General features: G+C 41.8%; 1 protein-coding gene across 3 annotated transcripts in view; it reads right to left on the bottom strand.

Moving 5' to 3' along the window:
* The window catches only part of ARHGAP21 (Rho GTPase activating protein 21), a 120429-nt gene extending 95806 nt beyond the window's left edge, over positions 1–24623 (bottom strand). For 2 of the 3 annotated variants that reach the window (XM_048295075.1, XM_048295105.1), the window contains exon 1: positions 23807–24209. In XM_048295075.1, the coding sequence (XP_048151032.1) occupies positions 23807–23893 (87 nt within the window). In that variant the 5' untranslated portion in view covers positions 23894–24209. The other variant, XM_048295085.1, reaches the window with a different exon arrangement.
* Positions 24624–26345: the final 1722 nt, after the last annotated feature.

Raw genomic sequence — 26345 nt, 5'->3', positions numbered from 1 at the left:
AGAACTATTAAGTAATAAGATCTTTTCAATAAAATCCTCCCACTTCCGTTAGAACAGTAGGTTGTCAGTACTTGACTACGTGGCCTACTTCAAAGCACAACTCTGATATATGGAGAGTAACAGCATAACTGTCCTTCAACATCAAGTACAAATTTTGAAGTTAACATAGCCTCACCTAACAGGTAATCAGAACAACTGAGCTCTTCCTGAAGCCAGCTAAAACAAGAAAATAAAATCTTCATTAAAATAAAATTACTAGAGCATGTGTGAAGCAACTAGAGTTTATCAGCTAGTAAAATAATCACCTTTGCTTCCCCTGCCTTCCTTTTCCCTCAGCTGGAAGGCAGCCCACCAGTGGAACAAGAAAGGGACTGTACCAAGCTCTTGGTCAGAAAGGTAAGCTACAACTTCAGAAAGCGGAAGTCTAATCTCATCCACAATACAAAATTTCCTAACATTTCTTTCACATAACTAGTACCACTGACTGGACTGAAAACCAAAAAACAAACCCAGAAAATCAAGTTTTGGCATGATGGAAAACAGATTACACAGTATTATTGATCTTAATTTTCACAGAACATCTTTATTTTGTTATTCTTAATGTACAGGGTTTTTTCCATGAGTAATGAAAATATGTTTCTGTTAAATGATAACTTACCCTTACAGATTGGCAATCTCTATAATTTTAAACTTTACCATCTGCACTATCGGAGTCAAAAAGCTTCAAATTCAGCAGTAATTCTTCAAGGTGTTAGACTTCAGAACAACAATGGGAGTTTCTTTTAGAATTGCTCTCCCAAAATTCAAGTAAAGATCAGTCATTGTACACATGTCCTAAAAACACTAGAAAAAAACTTGTAAGTGAACATTACATTCCTTAATACCTCCCTATAGGTTTCCCATAGCAGCAAGAGCCCTAAGACCTTAGAGCAAACTTGCTTAAGGCTGTTACACTCCAGCTGGCGAGGCCTGTGTATGCTGAACACTCTCCTTAGCCACTTCACCTCCACACCAAGAGACATCCTGAAATATTCTTCACAGGAGCCCTTCCAAATACCTTTCTCCTGTTCCCACCTGTGGTCTCATAAATGGAAAGCTTGAGTAGAATACCCACATTGTTAGTGTCATGCAAATGCTACAGAGAAAGGTGCCATGTAGAAACATTATTTACACTGAATTACTCATTGCAGTCTGAAGTCCTTTGTTAGCACATTTTTTCCTGCAGATGCGTGGGCAGGGGACATAGACTAAGATACTGGATTACTAATGAGCAACACTCTTCACACCTGCACCTCTACTTTCCTTTTGTAGGGGGATAAAGTGTAAATATATTAGCTAACATATGCTACAAATAAAGCTACTCCGGGTTGGGTTTTCCAGTCTGTCAGGCAGTTTGTTGTATTGATTACAGGCACCATAATGCAGTACAGAGAAGTCCTGTCACACTCAAGCTACAGAACCCTGCAGAGAAACAAGTATCACCACTTGTCACTCCCAAGAGAAGAAGAGTTAAATAAAAACAGCTTGTCAACTAATACACCCTGGTGACTTACGTCTAGCTTTCTCTTCTGACTGTCCCCAAATTTTGTTAACTTGCACAGTGCCAGAGGCTCATCTAGAACTTCGATGAAGCTTTCATTCCTTTGAATGAAGATGAGGTACCTCAAACAAACAATAAAATCAAACACCCCTGTTTCCTGTACATCAAGTTTACAAATAAAATTTTAGTTTAGACCCCATAACCTTGCTTCCATATGCTGCATTTTCAGAGGCTTAAACTCAAGTCTTTTTAAAAAAACCTCAAAGATTAATCTCTATAATATCTACTAATCTCTCTAGGCAATTTACATAACTGGAAGAGATTCAAAGATTCAGATTTTCCTTCAGTTTTTCCATAATTTTTTCTATTAGGAACAAGCCCAGTTTTGCACAGTGTTACCAGATCAGTCATGTGACACAATCTGAAACTAACTTTCATGACTTCCATTATTTTTTGTTTTATAAAATACGTGGACTTGATCAAAGCTCTTCCCCAGCATTGTGCAAATTTCCACCTCTTCTCTAAAGTCTTCATTCATCCAAAGGCAGATTGACTTGGAAGAAAATATCCTTTTAAAGAAGTTAACATATTTTCCAGGGAGCTTTGGAATGCTAAGAAGGCTTACCGTTTATTTTAGAAACAAATTAAACATATCAAGTTGCTACATGAGTAGTAGAACTGACTTCGGTCTCATACATCTTGTAACTCCCCCTCAATCTTCTTTCGTCCTGTCAGATCCCCTGTAAAGGAAAGAATGTTTTTTGGCAGTCACGCATGTGCTGACTGGCCCCAAGAGCACCCCCGTATCACCTTCAGTGTGAGGCATTAACCGAGGCTTCTCTTCCATCTACCTACTGAGTGGCTCTGAATTTCCAGGCACTTCATTACCTCTGAGACCTTCTTCCTGCCTTGAAATTCGACCAATATTGGCCAGGGATCTCAAGAGCAACTGCAGAGCAACTAACAGATGGGCAGACTGATGCCATGAACAAAAGAAATCAGATTCAAGAATTTTTACTTCTTCACTCTATTACATCACTTGCTTCTTACACTGTCTTTTGTCTGAAGAAAAGGAGCCTTGCATTTTCACCCGTGCTGCCTTCTGCTACTTCAGCATGCAATTATCCTACAGAAATGCAGATATTGTGATCTTTCCATCAAAAGTAAAAGAAGAAACTTGCAGAACCATAAGCCACTGCTTTTAATACATTTCAGTCCCATAATGCTTATATACATTATTTAGGAACAAAATAGCGTAACTGAAAATTATGAAGTCAGCCATATTCTTGGCAAAAAATTACATGAGTACAGGTAGAACAATAAACTTTTTTTTTTGATCAACATTCATTTTCCAATAGATTAAACTGTACTGTCCCCATTTTCTGGATGTCTGTAGAACTAAAGATCATGTTTTTCCAGGGAGCAAGAGCTCAAATTCACAAAATACAGGCAGAGCAAAGATAGTGTTGCACTACTCTTTACGGGGTATAGCCCCAGGTCTAAGCATCTAGTTAGGAAATTCAAAACAGCGAAGTACAGACCAGGCAGATGCTAAAAGCAGCATTATGCTGAAGAAAGGAGTACTCCAAAATCCCACCTGTTTTTACAGCTTGGACAACAGAATGTATTTGCAGATGAAATGTGAAAAGCACTATGTAAAATTACTGCAATGCATGTCTAAATGATCAAAGGTGCAGAGAAGCCAGGTGTCTCAATCTGTCTGTATGTAACAGAAAAAATTACCTGTGGCATGAAAAAGACTTGACACGATACTTAATAATTCTTTCATACAATGGAATTTAAAACCTTTTAATTTCTTAACCACAGGATAAAAGGAACTTTTATGACAAAAACAAACAGTATGCAAAACACTGCTGTAGCACTGGCAAAGACCTGTTTTTCGTCAACTAGAAGCACTGTCCCATTACACATACAGAGGAAGTCAATAGCTTCACCCTCTGGCCTCAACATTTCAATTACACTGTGAACCCAGGGTAATTTTTAGTGCTTACCGCTAAAGGGAAATACACTGATTGCAAAAAACCACAGACTCAACACATGTAGCTCCACAGGGATAGTATCTAAGTAGATCTTAGTAATGATGTGTCGCTTAGAATTATGGTCTTAAACCTCACTATGCTGGTGGCACAATTCATCATTCCAAAACTCTTGGAAAAAAAGTCAGGGCATCCTCTGAAAGCTTAAGACAAAGAGAATGTTCCCTAAATGCAGGAAGGATCTTAAAAAACAGAAGTTTGCTCATATTAGCACATTACCATTCATCAGCACAAAATATCCAACTAATAATAAGTAAGTTTCACTTTCCAAATGATCTCTCAAGCCTACATGACATTTCTAGAAGTGATGGGCTTGGCCAGCCTAACAGCTTACTGCTTGCCCCTTCACTGAACCACTTCAGCCAAAGACTGCTAAGAATGCCACCAGAAGTGCAGCCAGGCCTCAGAGGAGATGGGAGAAAAACTCCCTATGAACTAGAAGGAACTGGTTTCTGAGAGGTATCATCTTTGCTCAATTAGTAACAGAAAAATAATAAATAAAAAGCCTCATCTGAAGCTAATTCTAGAAATAAGGTCTTCCTCTGCTTTAGTTAGTAGGGAGTGGAGATATATTCCCCTAATTTCTAACTCAGTCAAATAATTTTGTCAGTTTTCATAGGACAAAGCTGTGCAAAATCTCATTTTTTAGCTTACAAATATTTTGGGGTGTTTACTACTAATGAAAAGGTATAAGCAGAGCCACACCAAAACTCTGGCCAATAGGGTTCCACCCCACCAAGTTAAGAGCTACTCACAAGCCTATCTCCAACCCTGCACACGAAGAGTCACATAAGTAAGGTTATTTGGAAATCAGTAATAGCATCCACTGATCTCACTAATAAATAACGGCCTAGCAAGGTGGCTGTGGTACAATGGCCTAAATCATAACTCCACCATTTCCTTCAGATTTATCATCAGTCTTAGAAGCACACTGATCTCAGATCCATCTTTTGTACTACTTATTCCCAAGATCTTGACAGAGAGAACTGTTTACACTAAGAAATTAAAGGACAATGGAAAAAAATAAAAAGGGTTTCCAAGAACTGAGTTTAAAACGCAATCTCTGGAATTCCCCAACATAAGGATAAAGTAAGAAAAAAAACTCTAGAAAGGAAATTTGTACGTTCATTTTTCATGAGCACTGAACCTGAAAAAAGTTGTTAATACAGGAAACACAGAGACAAAACACTCCTAAGAAAATGACCTGATTCTCATTTTCTTTACCAAAATTTCACCCTCCAAAGTTAGGCAATAAAGAGGAACTGTAAATTTGACCAAATAATCACCCTAGTAAAAACTCATGCTGGATGATGAAAAGCCACCTCCTCTGCAGTCATCTCACTGAAGTTCTTGAGACAGGCTTAAAACCCAGATCCATCATCCATTTTGGTTTTTTTTCTTATCCCTGAAACACCTTTATCTCTAAAAAAACGTAGTCCAAAATAGCACAATTTCACTCAGCTTTACTTTACACTGAAACATAATCTTCATAGGTGGGACTCAGGGGACAAAAAAAAAAAAAAGAAAAAAAAAGCCCCACACCAGTGTGCATTGAATCTAATTCCAATTTTTTAAAGAACTCTACAGGCATAGATAGGTGTCCTTTTCTTCACATAACTATATTAAGAAACACCTCATTTTTATTATAAAGGACATGCTAGTAAGATTTTTTAAAATGGAGTAGGCCAGAAGGTTTTTTCAAGAAAAAGGAACAAACACACAGTTCTTATCGCTGACACTGGAGACTGCTGATTAAAAGGCTGCTGAGGTCTTCATGTGGTAAAGTCCCAGAAGTCTCCAAAGAGGAAGGTTCCAGGACCTCTCACAGCCTGTTCCAATATTTAACCACCCTGAACAGTAATTTTTTCTTGTATTCAGCTGGAGTTTCCCTTACTGCACCCGTTCACTCACCCCTTCCCTTTCAATAGGCTGAAGGCCCCATTCAGCTGCCTCCACAGCATTCCCTGCTTCAGGCTGAGCAAAGCTGGTTGTAGGAGCTTTGGGGTTCAGTCTGGACCGGGTGTAGACGAAGACGGTGACGAGAGATCTCTGAAGTCAGATCTTGGAACATGCGGTTTATTGCAAAGGGCGTGGGTATAGGGGCACTGCTTAGAGCTGCCAGACTCAGCTCGGAGCAGGCCCAGGAGAGCAAGAGAGTAAGCGGGTAAGTAAAGAGAGAGAGAGAGAGCGAGAGGAATGAGAGTGAAGAAGTAGTAAGAGAGAGTGTAGTAAGAGTGTCTGAAGTCCTGGTTACAATACAATAAATCATCTTCTGTACTGAATATTCTAATTGTCACTAACCAATCTAATACAAGATACAAATCCTATAGCATTTACATACAGCCTATAAGAGTTCTTCTATTACCATAGAGTGTTACATCTTAACTTCTAAAAACTACTCTTTGGACCCCTTCTGCTGAGCTAGTAGGGTCTGCTCTGACCCTTGGACCTGCCTGCAAGCAGAGGGTATTGTTCAATCAAGAGGGGATTACCTTCAGTCGGCCATACCATTGTTTTCCAGTTGTTCAGTAACTAAGACTCAGTAATTCAAAGGTGGCTTTCATTTCGATGTTGCTTACAGTTTTCATATTCCCAAAATCTTTTGTCAGGCAATCATATTTATAAGGCTTTCCTGTTTCATTTTCCCCAACAGCTGGTCTCAGTGGCCTCCTATCCAGGCAGGCACTCCAGGCCTGAACAACTTCCCTCTCTCCAGTTTGCCATGTCCTGCAGCAAGGGCCAAACACTGGACATGGTCTTCTGGGAGGAACACAACGGTGAACAGATGGGCAATGACACCAACATGTTCTGAGATTACGGAGTACAAATGTTGTGAACATTGACCAACCAGATACACTACACCACCACAGCAGCAGCAATTACACCATCTCCCCTCACCAAATTGCTTGAACAATGACCTCCAGAGCTGCAAAATCAGCATGCAATTCCCTGGCCTTTCTTAAGTCTTCTACTCATTAAAGGAGGAAGTCTTGCCACACACTAAATAATGGAATGAAAGCCCCAGCAACGGAGGAAGTAATAGCTCAGTAGGAAGATGAGAAGGGGTAAGAGAGGGCATTAAGTGGTCCTCATTTTTAAGACACATGGCAGGTGTGATCGACAACATACAAAGGCACACAAAGGCTTAACTGAACGTGAATAATCTGTCATACATTAAAAACTTACGCCTATATTGAATACTAACACAAGGTACATTAATGAGTAACAGATTCCCTTTCTAAAAAAGCTGGATAGAATAAAGGGTCCAAGACTTTTTATTCTTTTAACTGGAAAGTTCAGGGCTACAGTGCAAAACTAATTAAAAATATCAAAAATTCCCACTCTGAAGATTCTTAGTAAATATGGAATAAATGTACTAGCACTTAAAATCTCAAAGAAACTTTTAATAACTAAAGACTGAAACAAACAACCTGAGCCAGAAATCCAAGGGCACAAACTCAGAATATGGTGCATAAACCCACCCAAGACAGTATATTCCAACAGACTGAAAAACTGTTCACCCACCAATACATTTTCTGTATGTAAAAGAACACACCACATAAAACGTCATCAGCAAGTTTAAGTCTGTGAGAACTACATTAAAAGTCTGAAATTAATGTGCCAGTGAAACTTAATGAAATTACCATTTCAAGAAAAGCATACAATTTTAACAAGCAAGTCCTAAATCAATCACAACATATCAGGTATCAGACTTCTGTCAGTACTCAGGGGAGTACTAATATTACAGCCAAAAAATCCAACAAAACAAGTTATAGAAAACTACAACATTCAAAAAGAAATTAAAGAAAAGCATAGCTGAATGTGTGGAAGAGGAAAAAGCAACACACTAGCAGAAACCAAGAAACAAGCAGGAGGTTTATCAGTGGAAAACTACAGGTTGACTATTGACTATATAACAAACAAAATCACATGAATTAAATTCAGAGTTGCTTATATTTCAGCAGAAAGTCTGCCTTGTGTCACCACAACCTCATTTCAGCCAGCAGCAGGTCTTGACCCTTAACAAAAAATTCACCTAGCATCATATTAAGCTCATAGTATATCTTAGGAATGTATTTTACCAGACTTATCCCAAATGTGAGTACACACACTGTGGCCCATCAATCACGAACTACTACACACATGCCAAGCTCCTCATTACATAAGTGACAATAATCGGACAGTGCAAAAATACTTGGTACTAGGGAAGTGGCTCTCTTCTGGAGGCTTTTGCTTTCATTTTTTACGATGTCTGTAAAAGGACAATGTATTTCCTAACCTTGTCTTTCAAGTGAGAAATTTTTTTTTTTTTTAAGTCACCATACAGCAACTTCAGGTCAAACAGCAGGAGTTCCATGACCTGCGTGTGTTTGCACGAAATACCACGTGTCAAATGACGATAGGAGACCTGCACTCTACTAAGACACAGCAAGACATGAAGACAGCACAACTTGCCAAAATACTTTGAACCAGATTTCAAAAATGAAACTGACATCGAACAATAACTAAAAACTACTTAACTGCAGGAACGCAATCTGTTGTTTCAGTTTTATTTAACAGTCTTTTTCCAAACCTCTTCACTGCTTTTCTTATCAAATTTGTATCCTGGCTTTCAAATTATGTCATATGACGAAACAGATTAATCCTCTAATGAAATTTCCTCTTCTCTGCATTTAATTCCCCCGCACAAGTTCCTGGCCAACAGCCTTGTACAAGACCAATTCAGAAGGTATTCACAAAAATATAAGCAATAAAATACACATTATTTTTAATAATCTTATTAACATCACAGCAGAACACAAGCAATCTAGTAGGTTTTCAGAATGTGCTAACAGTTACTTTCTGACACAGGTGACTGAGATTCCAAAAAGGAACAGGCAATCTACTAAATCTTGTATTTACAGAAAAGGAAGAATTCTTGGGAGCATGAAGTTCAGGGGCCCCCTTGGCTACAGTGACTGTGAACAAGATTCAGGATCCTCAGAGCAGAGAGCAAAGCCAAATAACAGCATCACAGCCCTGGACTTCCACAGAACAGAATTGCTCAGTGATCAGCTTGGAAGAATTTCAAAAGGAGGCTGTCCTGGAGAGAAGAGGGGTCCAGGAGAGCTGGTTCATTTTCACGGATCTCCTACTACAAGCTCAAGAATGGCCCTTACCAGTGTTCAAAGAATCAAACAAAGGTGCCAGGAGGCCTGCATGGACAAACAAGAAGATTCTGACTGAACTCAAATGTAAAAGGGAGTGTAACAAGATCACAGGCATGATTCCAGGTGATCCAGAAAAAACAAAGACCCTGTCTGAGCATGCAGTGATAGGGGTTAGGAATGCCAAAGCCCATGCAAAAGCCAAAACCCACTTGGATTTCCATCTGGTACAGGACATGAAGGGTAACTAGAACGGCTTCCAAACATACAAAGCACAAGAAGGTGGATTTATCAAGAATAAAATGTACTTAATCAGCCTGATGGCTATTTGTAAAGAGTTGACTGGCTTGGTGGATGAGAGAAGAGCAGCAGGTTTTTTTGCTCTGACATCAGGAAGGCTTTTGACACTGTCTCCCATTATGTTCTTATGGACAAACTAATGAAGTAGGGGCCAGATAAAAATGGACAGTGAACTGAACTGGAAATTGAAGGAGTTATGAACAACAGGAAAAGGTCCAGCTGGAGGCCAAGTATGAAATTAGAAGAGGCACAGAAACTGAAATAGAGGAAAACCCATGTAAACATCACCACCACCACCCCCCCAAATTTTACTATAAGCATCATCAAACACTGAAAAAAATTTGCCAGAAAAGCTGCTGAGTCTCCATACTTGTGGTCAAAACCAGCTTGGACAACATCCTGGGCAGCCTGCCCCAGTTTACTGAATTAAATGATCTTCAGAAGTGCCTTCCAACCTCAATGATTCACTGATACTGTTAGAACTGGTTTTAAATCTGTGCCATATTTTCAGTGGTGAGAAAGCATTTTACAGCAGCTACGCAAATCGTAGCTGCAGACCAACCAGGTTCAGACTATTTTTGGCGAAGTGTTACATTCTAGCTCAAATCCCTAACATTCCCTACCTGCTCATGGCCAATACAATCCAGCAATACCCTCTGCTAACATGCACACAGGACTTGGAAAGTAAGTGTAAAAGTGTGGAGGGCTGTGAGCCCTTGGCACAAGAGCCCTCTGCACTCCCTTGGAGGAGAGAGGCCTGAGGGCAAAAGACTCTCCCAGAGATAAGCAACCCTCCTCGGGTCATGGTGGTAAAGTGAACCACCCCCAGCATGCCTTGTTTCTATATGGCAACAGCCTGTACCCAGTTGGCTAACTGGTTTCTAACCCCACCCCCTGCCTTTCCCATAAAAAGCCCCTGTTTCTGCCCCTTGTGAGGGAGCCTTTGTCCCTGGCCTTCCCTTCACAGGGGCTGCTGGACAATAAAGGCCACCTCTGAGGAATTACCAAATGAGGCTCCTGTCTCTCTGTACCGGAGCTCACCTTGGGTGATTTCACAAAGAGCTGAATCACAAGAGCTGGAATCACTTTTAGCAGAGAAGTTGCTGCACTTGCTGAAATCCCCTGCTGCCCAGGGAAGCCTGCCATCGCCCTGGAAGAGCTGCTCTTTGCAGGACGCTCTCTCTAGGAAGGTCGTCACACACCGGTGCTGACAAGCATCGGACCCCCTGCGATATCAAAGTGTATTCATTCCTTCTCTGCCATTCTCATTCCATTTACTGAAACGATGCTGTTCATGCAATTGCCGTCATTTTCTAAAACTTCTGGCTTCAGCAACCGCTTACACAATTATCCAATCACGTGTATATGGAAGGAAGGAAGGAGGAAACAGAAGAACAAATTCACCTTAATATTGATCTCCGAGTGCCAGAAACTCTCAAGTCATGGATCTAACACCAAAGAGAGATGGCTGCAGCTACAGCAGTGGTCACCACGCTCCAGGTAAAATCCTGTGGTAACTACAGGAAACAAAACCACACCAGGAAGACAAAATTCTCTTTAAACAGGCAGAGTTTGTTAATGCTGGAAGGAGATACTAGATGAAGTATAATTATACTTCAATCCATGACTTCTTATGGAAAGATGCTCAAAACTTCTTTTAGTTTTGCTTTTTTTTTTTTTTAATTAAATTTACATTTTTTAAATTCACAACTTGTACTGCTTTTGCAGCAAAGAGTCTTATTTGCCTGTTTTTGGAGACATACCTACAACTCTTTCAAGTTGCAGACATTCAAAAAGGCAGGCCACATTCTTCACAGATTTCCTTTAAATGGACAAGCTTCTTCACCCTCTAAATCTGAGTAAGAATAAAGGAGTTGTATAAAAAGACAAACTTTTTGTTCCTGAAACAAACTTATCTACTTCCACTGCATGTTTAACTTCAAAATACAGTTATTTTTACTACATTCTTCATATTTTCATGTTGGGACTTCATATATAACAGCATGTCAGGTTTTCTATAGCATATATGGTCTTGCATTATACAAAGAACTGGTATTTGTAGGCTTTTTACTCTAACAGTTGAAGAAAATCTTAGTTGCTTGTGTTATTTTTGCTTAAACCTGACATGGGTCTCTTCAAAAGAAGGTTTGAAGAAAGTATGTAACTCAAGTTACTTATTTATATTCTAGCACATAATACAAAAAGCAGTCAGCATCAAAGAACAGAATAGGTAAAACTGATTTTCAAAAGAATTAAAGATTTTTTTCAAAGGCTCATTTATTAGAACCACTGATCCAAAGCCTGCTGAAGTTCAGAACCATCTTCAGCTTAAAGGATTTATACAGGCTATTTATGAAGTATGAATAAATGTAATTTTTCTCTTATTTTACTATTTAAAATTAGAACAAGTATTTTTTTCCCAATTATTAAAAAACTTTTATTAACATAGGCAACACAAGATGTCTTCCGACATATTTTTTTATCATTTCTGAAATCATCTAACTTAAATCTGCAGTTAAGAATAAAAAATATTCTGGACTGCAATCATTTAAAACAATAAATACAATGGAACTTCAAAAGAATTCACTGGAATGCAAAATACAAAACAGTATAATGGAAAAGTAAATAAGGTAACAGAGGAAAACAAGCTTGTGAAATAATGTGCAGGTAGGCCAGAAAGGCCTTATTATGCAGTACGAATAAATTGGAAGATCCTTCTGTAATGAGTCATTCTAACATGCAACTAGTTGTATTTCTTTCCCAAATGAGAAGTGTCTTTGCAATAAAGAAACCAAGTTCCACAAAAAACAACTGCACCATGGGATAAAGAATACGGAGAAAGGACAACCACTGCTCCTCATGCATTGAAACACTCAGTTAGGTGACATATTCTTGTATTCTTGTATGAGTTGAGTAACACTCAGCTGAGTGTTTTACATTCTTGTAATCCCAGCTTTCTCATTTACAAAAGCAGGGAAGACTACAGGCACTTTCCAAGGAATGAAAGCTCAGGGTATCTTGGGTCCTAGGCAGGAAAGAGAAATCTGCCAGACCAGATTATCCAAGTGGGGGAAGTCACCACAGTATTAGCTGAATTTAAGGTCAAGTCACTCCCACAAATCCTGGTTTTAATCTCACACATAATGCCTTCCCCTTAACTCATTTGGTAGGATTAATGGTTTGAATTTTTTAAAAATCCAATAATCTAAAAAAACAAACAAACAAACCACCACCCACATAGCAACAGAACACCAAAAAACATACCCAATAACCACAAACAAAAAAAACTCCATGATAAAACATCATTATTCACCTTTTTGGCACTATCCAAAATAAGGTGATTGTGGTGTTTTGTGCTTCACCTCCCCCACAGCAGACACAGAACCTAACACAGAAGAAAAATCTGTTTCCAAACTTCAGACTCCCATTATGAACTGCAAAGAAGCTTATAGACAACCATTACATCACTTACTGATGTTGCATCATCCAATATTTAAGCCACTGAATGGTGGCCACGAAATGCATAAAGGTTAACATGCTGAGGGAGTTGCAAGGGGAGAATCTTTTTCCCAAATAAACTCACACCGGGATAGTGTGAAAAACAGGCATCACTGAATTCTAAACTAAATACAAGATTTTTTCCTAAGTTTATACAAGTCCCCGATTTAAATGAAACAAGGAAAAAATGATTCTCTACAGACAAACTTAGCAGTGAGGACTGTTTACCCTGAACACGCCTTGCTGAGTAACTGTCTAATATTACCACTGGCTCTACTCACTCGCATTAAAGAATTTAGTTTCTCAGTCATGAATCACTGATTAGAAGAGCAGAAACCATCTGAGCCACAGACACCTTGTAACATTTTAGATCAAGCTTTAAAAATAGGTTTTGGGGGTGGAGGTTGTTTGTCTGCCCACCCACAAAAGACAAAAACCCCAGCTCAACAAAACTTTTTGTGGCCATCTCATTTCACAGTTGCTTAGGTAGAAGTTTACCTTTTTTCTCCTTACCTTCCAGATAACTGATTTTCAGGAGTGGTGAAGGGGAGAAGTTTCATTTTGCCAGATGGAGCTGCTCCTTCCAGTCCTTTCCCTATCCGTACATACATCACTCAGGCCCATGCCTTTAGAGCTATGTAGCTTGCTGTGTAACCTCTGAAAGTGCTACTTCCTTCCCTTAAGCTGTAGAAATGGAGTGAAAGAGGAGTAACTATTCTACAGCAAACAGAAGTCCCAGTAGCATCATTCACCACAAAAGGAGAAAGGACTTTTCCACAGGATCTAAGGGATTTACTGGATTTGCTGCTGCAGTAAGACCTGGAATCAAAACTGGATTTGCTGCTGCAATAAGACCTGGAATCAAAAATTAAGTCCTGCAATGTAATACAGTCCACTAAAAAGGTGACACAGAAAACTATTCTACAGGCAAAAAAAGCACTTGCCTGACTGCAAACAAGTAGAAAAGAAATGAAAGTATGACAGCATATGTAACTTGTGTGTACAATCCCGAAACACCTTGCATTTTCCTTCAGTTGGGAGAGAGGATGGAGAAGAGATGGGAGTGAAAACAAAAGCAGGCAATGGTGCATTTCATTTTAGCTTATTAAAACTGGAGAACATTAGACCCATATGATGCAACAACTTTAACAGAAGTGAGTAAAAACAAAGACATAAGTTTGGTATCTTGAAGAAGCAAAAATAGGCCCAGTCCTGAATATCTGAAAAACTCCATTTCCTGTTGCTGATCACCAACAGCTGCCTTGTTTCATCAGGCTTGGTACAGAACCTCCTGAAAGCAGAAGGAATCCTGATGAGCTATTATGGAATCAGCACTCCAACATGTAAGAACACCTGTAGATCAGATCAAAGATTCAACTAGCCCAGCTCTTACAGTGCAGATAGCTGTGGATAATTAGGAAAGAACACAGAAACAAGCATCACTACACTATCCTCTCAGCTTTAATTATTCCCAAATCCATAATTCCTTCCACTACAAGGGTGCTAAGTAACTCTAAAAGTATTGCTCTTTCAAAAATATATCTGGGTTACACACATGCTTTTAGCTTCCAAAATATTATGGTGCAGAGTAACCAGCTTAATTAATTTTTATGCAAAGGAACATCTCTTTTTGCTTGTTCTCACTCCACCATACTCATCTGACACCTCCAAGTTCTTGGTGTAGATAGGATAAAGCTGATCCACAGAAATTCAAGATGGAAACAGAGAAAGCTACAATATCTCAACACCGTCTGTCTCTATTCTCCTCTTTCCTAAACTGCCAAGTCCTAGCTCCCTTTTTTGGTTTTGATACACAAACAACTCCATATATTCAATTATCATAGCTAGCCTTTCACCCCAACTTTTCCAGCTGTACTACATTGTTTCTGAGATGGGGAAAAATGAAGGGAGATGGGACCTAGATACACAAGCTCCAAGTGCAATATAGATTTATATACTGAAGCCTAACAGAGAACACTGTCTATAGATGATGATTTGCTCTTTTGACCAACACCAAGCATTAAGCTGCTCTTTAATCTGTGGAGTTACCTACCAGAACATTTAAGATTTCACCCATGAGCTCCTGTTTAATCATTACCTCTCAGCATTTTATATGTGACAATTCTTTGACATTTACACACATTTTATACCAGCTAGTGCTGAAGAAGGTCATTCAGCATTTCTGCACAGACAATTCATCTACACTAATCTGAATAACTATCAGTAAGCAAAAGTTCTCTACAACGAAAAAAAAAATAGGCACTTTACCTCTCCATTGCCATTTAACTCATGAAAACAACAGAAAGTTATCAGACCTATTTAGATATACAGCTGAATCGTAGCCTCAGTCAACAGTGCAAATGGAGAGAAAAATACTCAAAACTATCTACAGTCCTGAACTCACAAAAAACAACACCTAAAGGGCATGGGCTATGAAATGCTACCTGTATTGGCCAGCAGCCATTATACAACATAATATTTTGTAACACTTTCATACAGAAAAAAACCTTTTGTTGCACGGACTCAGCTACAAGGACCATTTTGGTTCTGTATGCAGTATTTTTAAAAAGCAAGAATTTTACTCCTCATGTTTAAAAAAAATTAAAATGCTAACAAGAGACACAAGCATGATCACCTTGTAAGATCACCTCCATAACATCAGGATCAGAATACCAGCTTGCCAAACTACTTACTGCTACTGAATTACTTCAGCATCTGATTCAGATGCACAGATTGTAACTAATACTGAAGGTTTTTCATGTTTACTTGTTTCACTCTTCCAACTTTCATATTATTGCTAATTTGAAAAGATGAGAAACTTTAAAAACCCCAGAGCAGCACACAAGTCATTCATTCTTTTTTCCTTAAGAAAGATCATGTTTAAATCGCACCTCACAAGCAGCTCCAAAGCAACTTCTCCAACATATTTTTTTAAGAAAGTAACTTAAGCATACAGAAAATGTGAGACTGTATTTAGACAGACCCATGTAAGTACAGAGAATGGAGCAGAAGGCCTGTAAAATTGCCATGAAAATTGATTACTCCGGGCAAAGTTTACTTACTCACCTTTTAGCATGGTGACTGAGGATAATAAAATTTTTAAATGCATGCAAGAAGGAACAAGTCAGATATTACAGCCATTGATGAATAAGGAATGTTTGTGGCTATACATGGGAATACTTTTCACTGGAGTCACAGGCTCCCTATTAAAGTTGCATCAAAATTAGAGAGAGAGCTGAGAAGAAAAGCACAGCAACAATAACAAAGCATGAAGTGCAATGGGACAGCTTGTTACACGAAAACTGCAGCATTTCGTTTGGAGATAACCCTAACCAGATCTTTATCTTACAAAAAACAGGTCACAACCCACAGGTAAGAAGAGTCACCGGCTTGAGGAGCACATACTAGACCTGTTGCTTCTTTTGCTAACCAAAAAGAACAACAAAAACAAAATGTTTCAGTTCTCAATTCTTGTATCAAAAGGAAATTCTGATAGCTTTGCATACTCCTGCAAGCACTGACTGACCTCTAGCTCTCTTAAACATTATGGAACTCGGGACATATACATTTAAATATGTGTAAACTACAACAGACTTTAATTAAAGAATTGTATTTAAGTATCTGTCAAGTTTCCTAGGAAATTAACCACTTCCACATTCTCTTACATCAGGACAGACCTTGAACAAGTTATAATGTCGTGTTTTCCTCAAAAATAACTGGAATTGTATTATGGTTTTGAAGTCCACATGACTTTAGCACCATAAACCAGTTTTTGAACATCTCCACATAGGCAGTTTTCCAATATAAAACCACAACTTAAGTTGTGGATTGAGCTCAGTTTTAGTTTTCAAAATTGAGAAGTTCACCTCAATGCTGTGAAGGTATCACTGGACACATTGTATCTATCTGCCACAAGCCAAGTGATCTGTAAGGGATTCTTGAGAATTTAAAAGACTCTCTTTTTGCTCATCCCATGGACAGAACAAGTTGTATCCAAGACACCTATTCACCTCCAAGTTTTAAATCACATCAGCATTTGAATTTTAGTCTTTTCTGCCCTCGCACTTAGACTAAGAGAAGTACACAGATATATTCAACACTAATATTTAAGACAATTTAAGAAGCCTTGATTTTTTTAAAACTTTTTTTTATTACAGGATTGTTCACTCTCTTATGTCACAAACTTTAATACAAAAAGACCCAAGTATTTAGATGAAAAACTAAACTAGGAGAGAACAAAATACAGTCTTTCAAAGGGTGAGTGGTTTGCAATAAAGTTTCAATAAGAAATAGTACTCCATCAAGTGTACAAAGAGATCTGCATACATATACCAATAGGAGGGCACACTGCCATTTCTGTTAGGTAAAAAAAAAACAACCAACCCCCCCCCCCCCCAAAAAAAAAAAAAGCCCTAGCAAACCAAAAACCCACAACAAACAAACACCAAAATCCCCACACAAATCCAGGTTTCTCTTTTCAACCTATTTGTACCAATTGCAACTGTGGTCTTCTTTTTAATTTCTTGTCCCCAGCCCCTCAAACAGACAAATATAAACCTCAAAATTTAAAATACGAAGATTACATTATCCAGCCAAGTCAGTGATGCCAGTGCAAGATTACTCCCTACAGCATATTTGCTAGTGCTTAATGCAGTCCATACTGTGTGTCCTAACACATTATGCAAATGACACACACATAAAAGAAAATGTCTATCTCAGAGTGCCCCCCTCCAACAACAGACAATCTGTAATTAGCCATGTCCTCTAAGGAGGCACCTCATTCACTCTCACCAAAGCAGCAGCTGCTGGCAAATGGAAATAAAGAAATTTAGAACAAAAATAAGCCTACTACCTATACTCCCAAAGGTGTATACTCATGGTTGCAAGCCAGAGTCAAAATCTAAACAGCTGCTTGTATTTTTGCAGAATGCCCACACAGAACCTCTCATGCCCAGTGCCAAATATTTATTAACATGATTTGTATCAGGCTCTCTCAAGCACGCTGTACAGAGAGCTGCAGCAACAGATCCCAAGGCTTCACTGAAACACTTCTGATCTACAAGCTCCCAAGGCAAAAATCTAGAACAGAAAATATAAAGTGGCAACGCTTTCTGCTGAACACAATTCAGAAAAATGCAGTAGTTCTAGTCCCCCAGCACAGAGGTGCAGAGAACAAAGCATACAGTTGTGCCTAATCTTTACCATCCTACTACAAAGTGATCCAATTGCTAAACTCTAATATCACCTCCCCAGAAGAGTTCTCTTCAAATCCAACAGCAGTCACCAAACAGTAAATTCTGAAAATTGTTCCCTGTAAACAACAATTCAAGGAGTAGCCAGAATTCCCATCTATCTAGAGTAAATGAAAAATGCATTTCACCATGGTTAAATAAATAAATAAATAAATAAATAAAAAGGAAAAACACACCACAGAAGAAGCCTTCCCATTAAATAACCTTTATGTACTCAAGAACTGTATACATAAAACAATCCCACCTTCCAACTCTAAAATTATGCACTTTCAGGTTTACAAGATGTGTCAGGCCTCTGATATGAACAAAATCAAAGCCTGTTTGATGTCACTGCTCCCACCCATTATACTTCTACTGCGTGTGCCTACTACTGGATGATGGGCAAAAAATACCATGGAAGTGTCTTTGCAAAAATAATAAAAATTACAAGACATAAGAAGAATTTGGACAGCAGAAATGCACAGCATTTATAATAATCTGCATTTCGTATTATAAACGGGCAAAGTGTTACAAGATTCCTGTAAAAATAAATCAATCTGATCAGACAACATAACTCACATCCACTGTCTGTGTGCTATGCTTAGCGTAACATATTTTTAGTACGTACCCATTACCTTTTGATAAGGCAGACAAACACCTCCTCTGTAGCAAGGCCCTAAATTCAAGGTTTTGACGAGATCGTAGGCTCTGACAGCTTCCACAATCATGAAATCTAACAGCCCACCAAACTGACTTCTGGAGCACTGTCAATTCAGACTGTTTCAATGCATTTTAGAAGCCTCAACATTTATACCAGGGCAAACCCATGTTGTTTTTTTTTTCCAACAGTGACTCTTGTTAACCACAAGAAATCAATCTTGTTTTCATTTAACATCATTTTGTAATTTTTTCCTATTCTACGCAATTTAACACACAAACAACTGCCAGGAAGAATAGCACACAACCTCTGAATGCTAGAAAATCTCAATTTTTTCTTCCAGTTGTTATCAGAGAAAAAAACCAAAACATCAGCTTCAGAGGACCAGTATATACTCCTAACAGCTTAGCCTAACAGTGCCACTTAGACTTCCTTAGAAAGGTAGTATTTTTTTTAGTAAGGCTCACAGGTTACACATGTTTATATTACAGTCATCATCTACACAGCCACATATGTACGTAGTCAGGGAATTAAAGAAAAAAAATACCATCTTTTACTCTTTTCAGAGCCCATACTGTTCAGCTATGATTTCATTTTCCACCTACAGTAAGATGTTTTCAAAGGTACAAGAGGGACAAGATCACAAATGCATACAGCAAGATAAAAAAACCTCCTCTTCCCTAACTCCATTGTTCTCTCAATTGTTTTTGCGTGTTAAGTAAACACAAATGACATGAAATATGTCTGAAGTAGCGAACGTTATTTTTGCATCTTAATGATAAAAACTATTAAAAATAGCCTATAGAGAGAAAAAACTCAACTTAGTGCTTTGATGTTTGTCAAACCTGCTAAAGAAAAAGGTTCAGCTGTATAATGCATATACAGCATGCAATAAATGCAATTATTTCATACACAGTTCAAGATACTCTGAGTCCACTGCATTTCTCTTGCAAAAGGTTTTTTTTTCCAGACAATTATACCAAAGTGGTACAATCAACAAACTCGTACCACTGGGAAGCAAGAAGTTACTTTAGAAAAACACATCAAATGCAGTTACACTGGAATGCAAAGAAGATATTTTCCTTTCCTTGAAGGAACGACTTCCTGCTTCATATTGTCACTTATCAAATACGTAACATTTCCTCATGGAAGAGGTCCATGTTTTGTCAAATTACCCTAGGCTTATGCTGACATAAATCAGACCAGAAGTCAGCGTTATGCTTGCATGATTAAACAGGATTTGACTCAAGCTTTTTAAACAGCTTCAACCAAAACTCCTGGTAAGGCTGGTATTTATACTGAATTTATTTAACAGAAGCTTTGGGCAGAATTCTCTATCACCTAAGTAATGTACACTTCTAACAACCAGTATTGTGTACTATTTGACATATAAAATCTTACAAATGGATTTCTCTAATTCTGATCTTTAACATTACGATTAAACCTTCCAGTGTCTGAGTATCAGGCATAGAAAAAGCACCAGTACCCAACAGCAGAGAGTTCCAGAACAGTTCACATGTTTACAGGCATAACTACAGAAAGACTGACATTCTGCTCGGATAGTAGAGAGATGTAACACCTGGGAGTCACCACTTGAAGTTTACCAATGTTATCCCAACCGGGCTATTAAAATAGTAAACAATCTATTCATTATTGTTAGCAAGAAGGCAAATGATTTTCTATTTTTAGTGCCACCATTGCCCTTCCCTGGTTCCTGACCCAGCACATGCTTCTCCTCAGTTTACGCAGTTGTGCTCTCTCTGATAAGGTGTAGGAGTGAGAATATTGCGGGGTTTTCTTCTTCTCTGAAATTGAACAGTTGTGATTACAAAGCAAGTACTGATAAACCTCTTTTAATTTTACAGAAGTCTTTGGAAAGGTATTCCTAACTTTTGACAAACACAGAAGCTCTGGGGAATCACTAAAGACTGTTCACTATTCCTAACAACCCACCTGATAAGCAAAACAAAAACATGTCACAAAACCAAAAGAAAAATACCAGTCTTAATAAAATTATTTGATAAAGTATTTTTAGTATTCATAAACCGAGGAAATAGCATTGTTAAGAATAAAACTTGGCTTTTAAGGCCACAAACACTGTTGCTTATATTTTCTTCAACCTGCATTTAATGTTCTGAATGTAATTTTAATACAGATTAACAGTAAACTATACCACAAAGAGACACAGCAATTCTTTAAATGCAAAACAGTAGGAATAGAAAAGCAAAAAAAACCCCAAAAAATAAAAGCACTTTTTGTTGTGCTTTTACAGGCAAAAGGACGGAAAATTAAATTTACACTAATGAAGACACCAGTTCCAGCCTCAAACCTGGACAGGCCTGTGGGATGTTGTGACTGAAGCAGTACTGGCTGTATCTCAGCAGGGCTTAAACTCTCCAGCAAAACACCACTACAACCTGACAGAACAGAGATAGCCAACGCTTATTAATCTAAAAGCCAGAAAGAACACGCTCTCACTTATCTGTCCTTATGAACATAAGCCCAGCAGTTCTTCCATTTGTAAACGTGTGTCAGATTTCAAACAGAATGGCAAACAGCCCTGAGAGTCCCTGGCCCTCTCTGCCAGCTCCCCCAGGAGCGCAGAATACGTGACCTGTCCCTTTGAGCAGGCGCTCCATGCTCAGACGGAGCCTGCAAGCCTGAACGTGCAATCTTTGTTCGCAACAATCGTTTCAGTGAAGGGGCTCTGAAGGGAGAAAGACCACTAGGTATGGTGTCAAAGGGAAAACCAAAAAAAAAGGAAGTAAAAATAAAAACAGAAAACGTGGCAAGGCATGACCAAACGGAACTTAATATCAGAGTAGGCAGGCGTCCAAAACAAAACACAATTATTGACCAACATACGCAGTATCCCCAGACGACTCAAATCGCATGTCCTCTATTCTCCTACCTGTGTACACAAAGATTCACAGAAGCACCACTTCTCAGTCAGACATTCCCTTTCTTAGTCTGACCACTGATCTTGAAGCTAGAGGACAAGTTTTTCAGTTCTTGCTCAAACCTTGATGATTACAGTTGTGCATTTCCAAAACCTTAAACTGATCGAAAATCCTAATTTCTGTTGCAACTCCCTTGACTGTAGTGAACAACAGCTATGCTTGGAGTCTTCCTCATGACAACCTGCTGTCTGTACAGGTCTACACCTAAACATTCAATGTGGATCACTTAATTACTGCATTATAATGCAAACACCATATGGGATCCAGTATCCCAAAACCATTAATCATTTCTCAAAATTGCTAATACCTTGCAGATCAGTGCTAGAACACTACAAACCCCTGCAACTGCAGCAATTTTTTTGAAAACTAGAAGTCCCTTTTTAATAGTAATTGTCTTTCCTTAAAGGTGTTTTCTCATTTTTTAAACAGAAAAGCCATTCTTACTGTTCAATACCAGCAAGAGAGACTTCAATTAAAAGGATTTGGTCACATATAGCACAAGAAGCACTGTACACAGGAACTACTCCATCAACTGAACTGAGAGAGCAGATGCCAAGCCACAAATCCTCACTCTCTTGGCATTTTACACAAATCTAGGAAAATAAAGTTGTAAGAAAATAAACTGAACTTTAAGACATGCAGCAATATTACCGAAGGCAACGGAGAACGCACGGCAACCTTGATCATACATTCACTAGGGCCGTCTAAGTTCAAGCAAAGATTACATCAGGCCTGCTCTGATCAAGGCAATCACCCGTCTGAGCGCATTTTCTACCAGTTACATTTTAACTCTAACATGTAAGTGCCTGGCAAAAGAACAGGCAGAGCAGTCCATTTTGTAATTCCACACCTATTAGTAGTCCCCAACTAGACAGCTTTAACATGATGAGCTCCGAAACGAAAGCGCCACAGACCTTGTTAGGGCTTACCACCGTAGGGAGAGGTAGATTATGACAAGAGCCAGTGCCAAAGCCCAGAAGTTTCAATATGACAGAATTAAAAAGCAGATACTCATTTTTACCCTTAGACATGTGGTCTTCTCCTTCTTCCCACACTATCTGAACTATTGAAGAACAGGTTCTCCAAACATGCAACTGTTTTTCAGCTGTATTTTATCACAGAGCCTTTACATCTTCTCTGCTCTTACTTAAGACTCCAGTTTCATCCTCACCCAACCCACCTGACTTTAAGAGACTGTGTGAATCTCTTAATTGAGGTGATAGCAGAAAAGAAAACCCTACAATACCATATGTAACACTTTCAGACGAAGGCAAAAGGGTGAATTCAAGATAGCAGTAAACCAAAACCCAGTGTCCTAAGGAAAAAAAAAAAACCAACAACACAAAAACACAAAAACCACACAACAAAAAACCACAACCAATCCAAAAATCACCCGGACTTTTAAATTAAAGTTCTGTATGTTTAAAAATCACTCAATTGTATTTCAACTTCAGGAAACAAAAGGGGGAATACCTACATAAAGGGCATATATCTCATAGCCCTACGCAGATTTAAATCAGCTTTTTCTTCAGCACAACATACATACTCTAACTTTGAGAAATACAGAATCAAGTTTGTCTTTGTAAATAAAGTTTAAGAGAAATCTTAAAACAAGTCTACTGAAACTGTTATATGTATTTTGTTGAATCTGAAGTTCATGGTTTTTTCAGAGACATTTATTACTGCTAATAGGGAGCACAGAAGGATCAGACACGGTTCTGTGTTAAAAACTTTGTCTTACAAGTCAAAACATGCAATGGTGCCACCATAGGGCATGCTATTAAGTTTCTGAACTAAACACACAGAGGATCGTTCCAGCAACAACTGCTATGGACAGAAATATCCTTAATATAAGCTGCTGCGGATAGACAGGAGAGTGGTAAGCACAGGGTACAAGCAGACAGAGGCCAGACCCTGATTTCTACTAAAAATCATCACGGTAGAAATGTGACAGGAACGCAGCCGTACCCCTGAGCGCCCAGCGAAGCGCTCCTCCAGGACGGGCAGGTTGGGCGTGGGAGCGACACGCCAGGCTCTGCCCGCGGGGCCGGAAGGGGGGCGAGGGGCCCAGGGGGCGGCCCCGGGGAAACCTCCGTCCCGAGGGCCAGGGCGGCGGCGGCTCCGCAGGGCGGGAAGCGGAGCCGCCGCCCGGCCCGGGAGCGGTGCCCCGAGTGCGCGGCGAGCGCTCGGCCGGCCGGCTGCCTCCCCTCCGCTGCTGGGGAGCCGCACCACTCCCAGCGTCCAACTCCCAGCAACTCCGGGGCGGGCGGGCAGGAAGAGTGGGAGGGAGGGAGAGCTGGAGGGAGGGAGAGCGGGAGGGAGCGGCCATTAAGCCCGCTCCAGCCAAGCCGTTCCCCGCGGCGGGAGGCGGCCGCCCGGCACGGCCCGCGCCCCGCCCGCCTCCGCCGCTCCTACCTGGCCGCCGGCGCCGCTGCCGCCGCCCGGAGGGGGCTCGTTGTCTCCATCTCCGCCGGGTAGCCCCGCTGCCCACCGGGTCGCCATTATTTCATTCCCGGTTACAAAGGAGGCACAAATCCTCTGGAGCCCACATCGGGGAAGGGAAGGGACGAGAGGCGGGAGCCAACGCCAGAGCCACTCGCGCCCACCAGGCGAGGCTCGGCCAGCCCAGCCCCGCCGCCGGGGGACGGGGGTCGGCCCCTTCACGCGGTTGCCATAGGGAAGAGTACCCGAACGACCCTAGGCTTCAGCTACGCTCCCCGGCTTCTGCCTTCATGGCTGGAGGAGAAGAGAGAGCAGATGTGTCAGTCCTCGGCGCGGGGCCGCCACCGCCTCCGCCGCCCGTCCCTTGTTAGGCTAATTGCACCCACTCGTCATCTTCCTCTTCCTCCGGCTCCTCCTATCCAGAGCTCCAGCCGCGGGGAGGAGAGGGCAAGCGGGGAGAGGCGGGAGGCGTCCCCTCCCTCCTACTTCGCTACACGCCGCCGGAGGGAGCGAGGCCGGCGGAGCAGCGCTGTTTAGGCAGCCCCGGCCGGCGGGGCGGTAGGGCCGCTCCCGGCCCAGCCGAACTTTGATTAACTGGTAGAGGAGGAGGACGGGACCGGGGGCCGAGGGGCCGCTCGCTCTCCAGGCCGGGCGGAAGCCGCCGCCTGCTCACGATTCCCGCCCCGACTGCATCCAGCGGCGTGCCGGGGCGGACGGCGGCAGCAGAAAGCGCACAAGCCCTGATGAAGAAGTGGCAACAAAAGACCCCTCCGGCAGCACCGAGGCCGTGCCGAGCTTTTGTCTCCTACGCGGGTCTGCCCCGCTCGCAGGCGGCTCCCTCCCCCCGACTACGTAGCCGGAGCCGTTCGCGATCAGACCACCGCGCCCCACGCCCCGCCCGCGCCCCTCCCTTGGGCCTCCCCCCGCAAAGACGTTGCTTCGCTTCGACAGCGGCAGCCGGCGGCCGCTGCGGCCCCGCCGGCGGCAATTAGGGCGTCTCGGCGCTGGGGCCATCGCGCCGCGCCGGTTACGCCCCCCTGGGCTCCTCCCAGGGCTCCCCCGGCTACCTGGGCACCGGCCCGGGCTCGGCGGGGCACTCCAGCCAGCGCCTGCCCGAAGGCGGAGGGCTGTGCGCGGCTCTGCCGCCTCCCCCGTGCCGCTCACCGCGATCGCTTCCCCGGGCCCTAGCACGGCGCCCCTTCTGCCCCGTCCCGTTACAACCCATCCCCGGGCAGGCCCCAGGTCCGTCCCAGCACCGCAGGCCGCCCCCGCCCTGACAAGAACAGGGGTGACCACCGCCCCAGCCCGCCGGGCCGGCAACGCGACTCCGCGAAGGGCGGCGGCGCCGCCCCACGGCCCCTCCAGCCGTCCCCTCTTACGCGGCGGCCCGCGGGGCTCCTGCCCCTTCCCCCGCCGCGGCGTTCCCGGCGCTGGCGGCTCCCGCTGCCTCTGCCGGTGGGGAGCATGTCCCCTTCCCCTGCCTCCCGGCTGGCGCTTTCTCTTCCCTCCAAAAATCCACCCACCTTCTCAGACGACACCGCGAGGGCAGGAACTGGCTCCCGGCTGCCGTCCAGGGCACCCGCCCTGCGGCCGGGGAGCGCACAGCCCCGCCGGCCCCCGCCCGCCAGCACGGCCTGGGGCGGCGGCGTTTGCTGCCGCTACCCTGGGCGTTTTCGGGGGTGTTCACACAGCACCGATCTCAGACTTTCCGCCCTAATGCAGGATTTGGTGCTTCTGCCGCCCGCTCCACCTGCACCTGGCTTCGGGAGGACCGGGACCGCGACCGGCTCTCGGCTGGCTTTGGACGGTCCCGGCCGAAGTCTTGGGCCGCCCCTGGGCGAGTGGCGGGAGGACCTTGGTTTTGTTGTAGCCGCGAAGGCGGTAAATGTAAACATTTTCTATGCTTTATCATCATCGGAGTGTGTGATTTTAAATTTCTTTTCGGTGTTTAGAATGGTGTTTTCTAGCGTAGAGGCTGGACAAATAAGGTTTCTGTGAAAGGGAACAAAGAAAAACAGCATTTGCAAGAATTGGTAAAGAACTGAGTGACATGAAAGGTTGTGTCTAGTTTGTGTTCTGAAAGCAATAGTAATGTTTTGGGTTGTGGTTTTTTTTACTGTGCTACCCTTGACCATGAGATTGTAATCTCTGAAAAGAGGTGACTGCCCTGGTTATCCATCAGCAACTTGCATCATCAGCAGGGATGAATACTGGTATCCAGAGAATTGGAGAACGAGCTTACTTCCAGTAGCTGGAGGAAAAGTCTCAAGGCCCATATGCTAATTATTGTCAACCAAGGTCACGTCTGGTAAGTTTAAAAGGGTGTTACAACTCACAGCCTGTCACACTGATTCAGGTGCTTGCCTACAATACTGTGTGTTGCTGTGGATTTCATTAGGCGTATAGATAGTTAAAAATGTGTGGTAGTTTCTGAATTTGAGTTCCTCATAAATTTCTGGTGTTAAAGACTACTTTGTGCCTGAACCTGATCTGGCCCAGAGATTACATACGG

The sequence above is a fragment of the Corvus hawaiiensis genome, chromosome 1, assembly GCF_020740725.1.
Source record: "Corvus hawaiiensis isolate bCorHaw1 chromosome 1, bCorHaw1.pri.cur, whole genome shotgun sequence".
Classification (NCBI taxonomy): Eukaryota; Metazoa; Chordata; class Aves; order Passeriformes; family Corvidae; genus Corvus; species Corvus hawaiiensis.
This window is presented reverse-complemented; position numbering and strand designations above follow the sequence as displayed.